The 12,149-nt window shown below is 43.3% G+C and overlaps 1 protein-coding gene across 2 annotated transcripts in view; it reads right to left on the reverse strand.

Moving 5' to 3' along the window:
• Positions 1-438: 438 nt before the first annotated feature.
• Positions 439-12,149, reverse strand: part of UBE2G2 (ubiquitin conjugating enzyme E2 G2) — a 123,296-nt gene continuing 111,585 nt past the window's right edge. For both annotated transcript variants that reach the window (XM_063933079.1, XM_063933078.1), the window contains 3 exons: positions 4,651-4,769; positions 2,472-2,612; positions 439-928 (listed from right to left, as the gene is read on the reverse strand). In XM_063933079.1, the coding sequence (XP_063789149.1) occupies positions 816-928; positions 2,472-2,612; positions 4,651-4,769 (373 nt within the window). In that variant the 3' untranslated portion in view covers positions 439-815. The remainder of the gene's footprint in view (positions 929-2,471; positions 2,613-4,650; positions 4,770-12,149) is intronic.

The raw sequence follows: 12,149 nt of genomic DNA on the forward strand, positions 1-12,149 counted from the left end.
TTGACATTGTCGGGAACAGGCCAAACCTGTCGGGTTTGGCTGGGCATTGAATACTCACGTCGGATCCTTTCTGTCGGAAGGGATCCAACATGAACGGAGTACACCCCATAGACATGCTGCAGATCAGTAATTTATAAAATAAGATCATTAAGAGGAACATGTTACTGTAACTGCTTAAATCTCATTACATAATAACAATGCTGGATTATCAGATACCTATCTGACGCCCGACCTTGTATATAAAAGGTTCCACAACCATCTATACAACTATGGAGCTGCAGCACTCCACTGAATACAGAGCATTTACCTATCCCAGCCATGCCCACTCAGAAACAATTATCCTTCATTACTGGCAATTCTCCTGGCAGCGCCCACTTACAAACATCAGATCACTACTTCAATAGCAATTGACTTTATGCATTCAATTTCAGAGCAGACTCGAGCAATTTTCAAATATATTTAGACGTTAATGTGCAGTTACAAAATACTGTGATGGATTGTACTACAGAGATCATATTCAGGGTACAGAGTCCTTGTACAAATGTGGTATTTGTACTGTAAGTGTGCAATGTTTTCAATAGATTCTGATACATACAACATCTATGAGATGCCCAATTAACATTCTCCCTGTAACAAAATGCCAGGATGTGCAGTAATGGAGCCCTCCTATTGGAAACAAACGCAGTCATGCAGATACCTCCTACTGAGAGGTGAGAGGTCACTGACCCCAGCGATGGGAGGATGGTCAGTCAGCAGCTATGGGGCAATAATGGGAACACGCATTTATGATCAAGTCCGGTACAGAATGTGTCTCCTCACAAGCCCAAAGATTTCTGCACAGTCTGCCTGGCGATTCTGTTAAACTGCTCACGGTCTTCCCTCCACATCTTCGAAGCATCCACGTTGGCTCCGCTTTCGTCATTGGGTTCTGCAATACATAAATAAATATAAGATAGTTTTTTTCTGACTCTCTTATCCCTACAGGATTGGGTGTAATAGGGTATGCCGGCGGCCAGCATATCGGCGCTGGAATCCCAACCGTCGGCATACCGACAGCTCGGCGAGCGCAAATGAGCCCCTTGCGGACTCGCTGCACTTGCCACGCTGCGGGCACGGTGGCGATCCCTCCAGGGGGGTCGTGGACCACCAAGAGGGAGAAAAGGTGTCGGTATGCCGGCTGTCGGGATTCCGGCGCCGGTATACTGTGTGCCAGGATCCCAACAGCCGGCAAACTGAAGACCACCCACAGGATTTGTCAAGTTACCCAGTTACATTCCTGCCACCGTTCCCGAACCGTACTTGATCCTATCACCACTTCAGCCAGCCTATACTGTTGTGTCTGATTTCAAGGGGAAAACGGATCTTGGCACAGGGGCCTGCTGAATAACATGGATTATTAGTCCTGTCTGATAAAGTGAACATCCTAATGCTCTGGAAAATGTTTCCTTGACTATAATCAATCTGACAAGTTAGATGGAGATGCCAACTGAGCAGCCTGGCTAAGGTACAACCAAGAGGGTGCACTGGCAGCCAGCCCAGTCTCTTAACTAAAACAAAAGGCTAAGAGGTACAGGTTGAGTATCCCATATACAAATATTCCGAAATACAGAATTTTTTGAGCGAGACTGAGATAGTGAAACCTTTGTTTTCTGATGGCTCAATGTACACAAACTTTGTTTAATACACAAGTTATTCAAAATATTGTATTCAATTATCTCCAGGCTGTGTGTATAAGGTGTATATGAAACATAAATGCATTCTGTGCTTAGATTTATAGTGTTTACTCTAGGAGTGAAAAGGGGCAGGGCGCCGGACTCCGAGGGCATATGTGTGCGGGGGCGCGGCCACGCAAATTAGGGGGCGTGGCCACGCCTACGTCATTTTAGGGGGCGGTGCGGCCCACAGACGCTACTATAGAGAGCGTCTGTGGCCGGCGACGTCACTGTTGGGGGCGTGCCCAGCACCTCCGTCGGTGCTGGGCTTCCCCCAGCCCTCTCCCAATGCGTGAATGGATGCCGCGCGCATGCGCACGGCATCTATACACGCCGGGAGGGCAGGGAGCGGGCGGCTGTTCTAGCAGGGCGCCGCAAAAGGGGCAGGGGCGGGTTTTGCCTGCTAAAAAACGGGCAGGGCGCGGCGCCCTGCTAAAACAGCCTAGAGTGAACACTAATTTAGGTCCCATCACCATGATATCTCATTATGGTATGCAATTATTCCAAAATCCGGAAAATTCCAATATCCAAAATACTTCTGGTCCCAATCATTTTGGATAAGGGATACTCAACCTGTAATTGGTAGACAGATAAGTGGTGCAAATGCAATTGCTAAAACTCAAACATAAATGGTAATTACAGACAGAATATTTCAAGAATACATACAGTACATCTCTATGGCCCATGTAACGGTTTAATGTGGGGTAATAGAACATTGCAAAGGGCTCCGCAAATACCCGGTGTAAGACGGAGCAGTACCTGCTAGCATGCTGACCACGGACAGCAGGATCTTCTCTACGCTCTGCACAGGGCTCCAGCGCTCTGCGCTGCTCTCGTACCCCATGGGGTCATCTCCTGGAGCATGCAGGATGGAGATGCACACTCTGCCGTCTGGGTATACTGCAACACAGGGAGCGGTACACAGAATTACAGGGAGAGTAACGGACGGTGTAATCTTCTGATAACTGCTGGTGACGGAGGGAAAGGTCTTCCCTGACTTCTTACAAACTTAAAAGAATATTGGCACAACCTCCAATTTCACGAGGGACATCTGTATCTAGTCTCAGACCGACCATAGCGGCAGAGTGTCTTGGTGTACACATACTCAAATCAAGAAATTGTTACAATATTGCTTAAAATTGGATTTAACGGGGAAGATTCAAATGTTTGAAAAGTCAGTTGGAAGTCTGTTTTCTCCTATCTAATAGACAGGGAGAAACAGACACCCAACCGACTTTTCACACATTTGAATTCCCCCCCCCCCCTATGATTGTTAAACACATTTCCTTCTCAATAAGTGTAGGTTGGTTGGGTTCCTCTCCTAAGACCACTACCATCTAGCACTCTTATACAACCAGGACCCCCTGTGATCACTTTCCCCGCTGCTCTGGCCTTTGGATAACAGGAGAGATTCACTACAGTAATTCCAATAGATAACAGAGTAGTGCTGAATCTGTAGCGGTCCCTGGCTATAGGACAGAGCAGGAATCATCTTATCCAGAGCAAATCACGGGGAGGGTTACCCAACAATGTACTTACTAGTGGGGCGGGAGAGGATTCATTAACGCTCTTGGGTCAGATATTCATATAAAGAGTTTGCTTTACTGGCTTATCATACAGTTATATTGGACACTGATATACAGTATATCTGATTGCCGGGAGGTATATTTAGCTCTCTCACTCTAAAATACATTATATATATATATATATATATCTGCTATTTTAAATATTATTTTTATATATACATAGATGGGTATGCATATATATTATTCAGCGCTATTTGGGGTTTTCTATATACCTCGTGCTTTACTGGTTTATTACAGCCATAGGGGTATATTCAATTAGGGTCGGATCAATTCCGAGATGCATTTGTATGTGGATCCGACAACCCCTATTCTATCCCATCTCAATTTGACTTTAAAAAAAGTCGAATTGAGATGAGACCTGTGAGCAGAGGAGAGGGGCGAGACCAGTGGGAAGAGCCGCGGGCAGACGGAGGAGAGCAGCGCTGCAGGAGGATGTCTCACAGCCGCCAGACCTCACGGCAGTGTCCACCCGGCTCCAGCAAGCGTGACCTCACTTGCTGGAGCCGGGTGGACGCTGCCGTGAGTGGCGCGGCTGTGTGACATCCTCCTGCAGCGCTGTGCTGCTCTCCCCCGTCTTCCCCCCCCCTATCCTCCTGTAAGGTCCCTCAACTCAGTCCGACATTTTTTTATGTCTGACTGAGATGGTCGGAAACGGGGCCAAATCCTGTCGAATTTGGCCCCGTTTCCCTCAAAAGTACGTGAATCGGCAGCTATACCACCGATTCACGTACTATTCGACAAGTCGAATTCCCCGACTTGTCGAATAAAAATAGCAGGGACTGAATAGGTCGAATCGCGATGCGACCTTAAAAAGTCGAAAACTGACGTCTTTTCGACAGACATCAGCTTCCGACCCTAATTGAATATACCCCATAATCTAACATCCCTTCTTATAAAACAAATGCTGTATAAAAGTTTAAGAAAAAAACCAGGAGCATATTATCAGGATACTTCTTATACTGTGGCTAGACAAAAAATGGATTTGGAAGGGCAATAAAAACTAGCATTTAAACCGTTTCTCCATATTTAAGTATATCGGGTGAAAACGGACCCGCGATCGTGCGATAACACATGGGATCGGGGATAAGTCCCTGATCCCTAGTGTTACCGCGGCTCTGGCAGATTATGCTTATAATTATACGGATTATGCTTCAGGTGCCTCAGCCTACATGAAGCATAATTAGAGATAAGTGCCGGCATCAGGGGGAGGAACACGCCACATCGGTGCTAATAGGGTAGCCCCTGGCGAGACAATTATGACCGTGGGTAATTGGATATCCCCCTTAAAAGGGCAACTGAATAGGGAGAGACAGAGTTATCCTTGTTGGTTGGCTTGTAGTTCGGCCACTTACTGTTTGGGTGAAACATCTCACAGGTAAACCTCATTTTTGGTGGACTCAACGGATAATCTAGAGGGAAACTGAGGATTGCTGGAAATACTCCACATTCAAAACATGTGTCTTCTGGGCCCCTGCAGAGAAAGTAATAACTGTTACAACAAGAACGGTTTCTAAAGAGAGCACTATCTGTGTGTGTGTAAATATAGATCACACATCGGCATGTTTGTGTCTACAGGAAAGAAAGTCCAAACAAAACAGGCAAAAACAAGTAAATATAAGAATAAGCTAAAACAAAAACAGGCAAAAACAAGTAAATATAAGAATAAGCTAAAACAAAAACAGGCAAAAACAAGTAAATATAAGAATAAGCTAAAACAAAAACAGGCAAAAACAAGTAAATATAAGAATAAGCTAATACTAAACAGCAAAAATCTCCAAACCTTCCCCCCCACTCATCCCCCCCCCCCCCCCCCACACACACCCTGTGTAGACCCTGTGGTTTTCCAGTTAATAACTCCCAAACACCAGTCTAGTACCTACCCACTCACATAACCAATGCTTCCCTATCCAGTTACATCCTCTCTGTACAGTCCACATAACCTCACATATTTTGTCTTCCAACACTGCTGGGTGATCACATCATACAACCCATTAAGAACCTAGCAATTTGGTGAACCATTATGCAATAGGTAGCATCTATCCTTGTGTATCAATGCCTATTTCCCTATAGATTGTAAGCTTGCGAGCAGGGCCTTCCTACCTCTACGTCTGTCTGTTTGTGGCCAGTTTTGTTCTATAACTGTTGTTCTATTTGTAAAGCGCAACGGAATATGCTGCGCTATATAAGAAACTGCTAATAATAAATAAATACCCTGAATTTCACTAGCTTGGGTTGAAAATGGAAACGGAGAAAAATAATAAATAAATAAATCAATCTTAATTGCCATACTATAGATAAAAAGAGCTAACACGTGTGCGTAAAGTGGCTAAAGTGTGCCAATGTGATACTGGGGCAGCTGGTGGAGAGAAGTGACTGGACGTGGACAGGTATGGCTCCCCATGCATCATGTGAGAATCCTCATGGTACAGGAGCACTATAATAACTAGCTGGATTTAGCTAAATAATTGCACGGATATGATGCTATTGGATGAAAGGACCAGATTGACAACGGGGTGGATGGATCTGCAGCCTCAGACCTCCACATAAAAATAGGTCCATCATGTGACCCCACAGTTTGCCCTAAATCATAAGTATTCAAATTATATTTTTATTTTCCTCACAAAAGGAGGCGATTTTTATACTTAAGTATTTTGTACACACCCACATTTCACTGGCCACACCCTCACAGCACTGGCCACACCTCCTACAGTTCTCACAATAGGCCCTTGAACATTTTCAGCTCCAGGCCCATGTGGCCTTTATCCAGCACTGGAAAGAGCTAAAAACTTATGATACGTTCATTGTCATTATCAAACAAGAATTGACAACGGAATTCGATCTGTACAACACACCAGACGATGATAAAAGTTATGACATAGGTATAAAAAAAAAAAAAAGCACACAATAACACGCATTAGAGAGATGACAACATTATTCACAGTGAGTGTTTAACATGCGCACGGCAGTTGGAAAGGACATGTTCCGTAGACGCTCTGTGCGTGCCTTCACTGATCTCAAACGCTTGCCAGAGGGCAACTTAGTAAAAAGATAAGCAGACAGATGGCTAGAATCAGACAGTATACCCCTAGCTCTATTTAGCAATCTTGCTGCAAATAGATCTTTAACCACTTGCCTGGCATGGTGGCATCAGATGCGACCATGCATGCAAGTGCTCTATCTGACCTGGTCACACAGGATGCGACCAGTCAGATAGTGTTAGCAGCGGCAGGGAGGGGAATCTTCCAGCTCCCAGTGTGACCGTGCTGCCGATCTTCAGTCAGCGCGGCAGGATCCGCCCCCCCACCAGCTGCTGACAATAGCAGCCGCTGGTAAGTGTAAATCATTGCTCCCAAGCCCCACCTGTGTACCTGGTAGCTGTCCGGGCTCTAAGTGCCCAGCCACACACAGTGGCCAAGCAGGTCCTGCTGCTTGACCACTGTGTGTGGCCCAGCACTTAGGGAGGGGGGGGTTTGTGTGCACACATTCATTGAAATGTATGCACGACTACCGCACGTGTGTGCACCTGCATGTGGCCAAGCGTGTCACGTTCAGCGCTTGGCCACTATGTGTGGCCGTAGCCTTAAAACTAAATTTGCGATGGTCACGATCTTACCGATGTTCCTGATCAATGTTCCAATGTCTTCTTTTTTTTTTTTTTTTAACTACAATAATTTTGGATAGGGTTAAATTCATATTCTTCACCTAATTCACTCATAAAAAACCACGACAATTTCTGAGTGGTTATTTTTTTGGGGGGAAAAAATCGTAACAGTCTGCAGCTGGACCCCGATAATTTTACCAGCTGAGCGAACCAAGCGCTCTAACTCTCCTTGCTCACGGACGCTATAGTTTCCGTACCAGACTATAATGCCATAGGTTAAAACACTCTCAACTGCGCATCTTTAAAAATTCAAAACTTTGAATGATGCTCGGGTTTTCTCACAGAGGAACACAAACAAGTCATGTTATGGTCATGCCACACTAAATCTCCAGGCATGATGCTCACAAGGTTCTATTAATGCTGCCAGTGGACGAGTCCTCAGCTATGGTACAAGAAGAGTGAAGAGGCAAGTTACAGTCATGCCTCCCTACATTGCGGATTATGATGGAAAGAGGTTTGATCATCTTGTCTGAAGCATTTATTGTACCTCACAACACTTGCAGCAGTAAAGTGTACAGATGCCCACGCATCCAGCTAATTGTAATGACCAACATCAGATGGCATCAAACTGCTATCCACCTAGACTGCCCAAAAGTTCAGTACACGAAGTGTATTGTCTGCACTAACACGGGACTAGTATGCCGGTCGCTCTGTGCTGTGTGGAGAGACATTGAGGTAAATTTACTAAGGTGGGTTTTTTTTCTATAGCTGGTGATGTTGGCCTTAGCAACAAGATTCTACTCAACATTTATCTAGCTGCTTCTAGAAGATAATAGGTAGAATCTGTTCGGTTGCTATGGGCAACAACAAAACCCTCACACCTTAGTACCCCATAGTGAGGAGGCTCTGTCAGTAGACGTCAAAGCTCTGTCAAACATAGCATTAGGCATTTGCAGGAGGAAACCAGGTCAACTGGAGGAAATCCGCTCACACATGGTGAGAACATACTAACTCCACACAGAAAATAATCTGGTGAGAAGTAAACCTATGTCCAGTAACGTAGCACTACTATTCAGCACTTTGTAGCATTTAGGTTTTCTTCCTTTATATCTTTCTTTCCCAAGGTCTACGGCAGGCCAGACAACCTTCTCAGCATCTTCCAGCTTCTTATCTCTATGACAGAGCACCATTATTATTATTATGACCTTATGTAATATTCCATCCAATTCTGGACTATAGAAGAAAGATTTGTGAGAAGACAATGAAGCGTTAGTTGCCACAATCTAACAGGTCTCAGAGGACACCTTGTTATCTTCATATGTTCCGGCTACAACTGACAGCTTTATTGCTGGTGCAATAAAGGGTAATAATCTTATTGGCTATCCAAAACACGTGACATCAGTGAGCCAATAAGATTCGGTTTTGAGAACCGAGTAAAACCGAGTAAAACCGAATCCGATCATCACTAGTGATAACGCACCAGCCAATCAGCTCCTAACTGTCATTTTTCAAACCCAGCCTATAACATGACAGTTAGGAGCTGATTGTCTGATGCGTTATCACCTTCCACTTTATCACTTCTCCAGGCTTAATACATCTGCCCCCAAGACAAAGCTTGTATGAGAACAGTTCTATTGCCTCCTTACTTCCATCTATCAAGGAGTCTGTGCAAAATGTTTCCTCCCCATCTCTCTAAGGAGAGGTACAGGGTCTATGGGGGAGAAGTACAGGGTCTATGGGGTTGATGTATCAAACAGTATAAAGAGTAGAGAAAGGGACCAGTGAACAAGTCGCCCAAAGCAACCAAATCATCTTCTACCTATCATTTTATAGAATGCACTTGATAAATGCTACCGCATGGCTAATTGGCTGCTATGGGAAACTTCTCCACTTTTTTCACTGCTTGCTACATAAACCTCTATGATTGCATTTGGATTTTGTGAAGAGTAATTGTCAACTAATGCTCAGAACATGGAACATTCCAGTCAGATCACATCAGGAGGTGATGACGCCTCTCCAAGGAATAGAAAAATGATTTACATTTTCCTGCAATAGCGAAGGTCTCCTGATAAAGGAATATTTTATACCATTACCTGCTCATTTTAAAACCATTCCTATTAGGTTTTATTATGATGTTTTACATCACACTCATGTACTCCATTGGGATTTCCACTAATCCTTGGACTGTCACAGCTTCAGAAGCATACTTTGGTCTTAGAAAACCAACTTTTCAGAGGGTCCACTTACTGTACAACTCTTACCTGGAAAAAAAGATGTTCCCAATTCCCTTCTGCCAACTATGCAGAATCTAGTCTCTCCTTACTTCTTATTATTTTCTGAGGAAGCCGCTGAGCATTTAAGAGTCTGGGAAACGAGTAAATAAAAACTCCTTTACACCTGCTGGAACCATCTGCCTTGTCCCTGGACTTCTAGCTCTGCGACAGCTTCACTCTAGAGAATGCTGCACCAGCAGCCGGGAGGTGCCCGCATTGCTACACTATCGCATTTATTACTACAAGAGGGATCTAAAAAGTAGTAGCGGTGACCACAAATCCAGCTTAAAAGCAATGGGGCAGATGTATTAAGCCTAGAGAAGTGATAAAGCAGTGATAAGTGGAAGCCAATCAGCTTCTGTCAATTTACATATTGGAGCTGATTGGCTGGTGCGGTATCACCTTGCACTTATCACTCTGCTTTATCACTTCTCCAGGCTTAGTACATCTGCCCCTCTGTTCCTTTGCTTTGTGATTGAGAATACCAGTCTCAGACCTCGCACTTACTACCGAGTCCTCTACAAAATATCACCATCGACTGGCAACATTATTGATACCAGAAATCATTATCACGTGTTTTTAGCTATGTAACAAGGCACCCATAGTTTATTTATGGATAAAAGAAGGGGAAGAGTTGTCAATAATGCGATGGACTATATGAACAATGATGATTTTCAATACAGCGACAGGGTTTCAATCATTAACCAAATGTTTTATATAAAAAAAAAAACACATTGTTGCCACAGAGCCTACTTGAACTATATTTAAATTTTCTTTTCGTATTTCTCCTCTGATCGGAAATCTGTCCAGACGATGCTACAATGCCTACAAGATAATGCTATATATATATATATATATATATATATATATATATATATATATTTTATATATATTATTTATATTATTATTATTAATTATTATCCTTTATTTATATGGCGCCACAAGGGTTCCGCAGCGCCCAATTACAGAGTACATAAGCACACACACACACACACATATATATATATATATATATATATATATATATAAAAATATATCTCTATCTATATTTTATATATATATATATATATATAGATCAAAAAATGAGGCGGCACTCAGAGATTTGTTGAAAAGCAAACAGGTGTGTATTCAAATCATCACATCACATCAACGTTTCGGGGAACAAATCCCCTTCATTAGGATGAACAAACAGTGCAGAAAGTGAAATATATAGACAGACTCACCCAAGGAGACTTCCCACTGCACATCACCGCAGTCCCAGCATACCTGGCTCCGCCTCCCTTACTTCCGGGTATGTCACTTCCTGCGGAAGTGACAAAACGGGTCCCTGGCTGGTTATGGAAACATAATATGGCTACTTTAAAATATCGCATTATAGATCACGTGCCTGAATCCATACGGGGGGTAACAGAGCCAAAAAATTACTCCAATTAGAATCTAGGTGGATCCATAGATTGGATACTCTACGACCAAAAGGGCTGAATGAGACACTGGGCCTTAGCCACTTCCTTTAAACGGCGAAAATGTATGTTTATCAATCTGAAAGTAATGACTGCTAAGTTATATTGAACAAGTTTTCACACTAAGTGGTGCTGTTACTAAATGTACTGCTGTTGTTTACAAAAAGAGGTGCAGTTGTATTGTTTTTATGCCTTGTCAGTACATCTGTGTAATGTTTATATGTTCTCTCTTTTTTTACTTTATGTCACTAAGTGCTTTTTATGTAATTTGGTAATGCACTAAGGAGGAATTTTCATGTGGATATGAATCAGCGCTTTTAATACACTTTACACAGAGCCACTTTATAAATTTTACCTGATGTTTACTTTATGCACCTTTAATGTTAAGCCAGGTGGCTTCCAAAAGCACTAGATGCACTTTCTATCCCCAGAGTGGGTCTTACTCTAAATAAGCTTTTTTGCTGAATTATAATATAGAATAAGACATAATGTCTTGGAAATTTCTGTCACGGAGTGCTGATTATTGGTCCCATTGATGATCCTCTGTTTTGTTTACAGCATCACCGTGGTTACCAGCCAGGGACCCGTTTTGTCACTTCCGCAGGAAGTGACATACCCGGAAGTAAGGGAGGCGGAGCCAGGTATGCTGGGACTGCGGTGATGTGCAGTGGGAAGTCTCCTTGGGTGAGTCTGTCTATATATTTCACTTTCTGCACTGTTTGTTCATCCTGATGAAGGGGATTTGTTCCCCGAAACGTTGATGTGATGTGATGATTTGAATACACACCTGTTTGGTTTTTAACAAATCTCTGAGTGCCGCCTCATTTTTTGATCTACATATGGGGGTTGCCAAACCCAGGTGGAGGGCACCAGAGTAAGCAAGCTCTAGGGGGCATCCAGAGTGCCGGCGTTATGCTGTATGGAGATATATATATATATATATATATATATATATATATATATATATATATATAATAAAATTAGAAGAAACAAGCAAAAAACAAATATATATATATCTTTGGCTAAGACAATGGAATAGGATCCAACTGAAGTCCTAATGTGGAAATCATCTAATCTAAAGGTTTCAGGGGACCTGAACTGGCCTCTGGCTGCAAAAGCCAAGTCAGACATTCCTCAGCGTTGCCAATTATTATACCCAGTTTCATTAACAGCTCGTCTGAGACTGCTCCAGTTACTGCTCTCACCAAGAAAGGAGAGAACGCCACCCGAACATCCCTGAAGAAGAACGTTTGTTACTGCAGTTTTTGTATACGGCTCCCAGGTCCACCTGCCTCATGATTCTGAGGGTAAATGCTTCCTCAGTTGGAGAAGAAGTAGAATTATCTCTAGATCAACATCAAATGGAAGGTTGTCGCTATTTATATGGACCACAAAAATCTTCGATAACTCCAATCACAATTTTAAAAAAAATTGCCCTCGTCCCCCTGGCGGCCGGGATCCCGGCATCGATATGGTAACCGCTGGTCACCCGACCCCAATCTGTCCTGACCTATGCT

The sequence above is a fragment of the Pseudophryne corroboree genome, chromosome 7, assembly GCF_028390025.1.
Source record: "Pseudophryne corroboree isolate aPseCor3 chromosome 7, aPseCor3.hap2, whole genome shotgun sequence".
Classification (NCBI taxonomy): Eukaryota; Metazoa; Chordata; class Amphibia; order Anura; family Myobatrachidae; genus Pseudophryne; species Pseudophryne corroboree.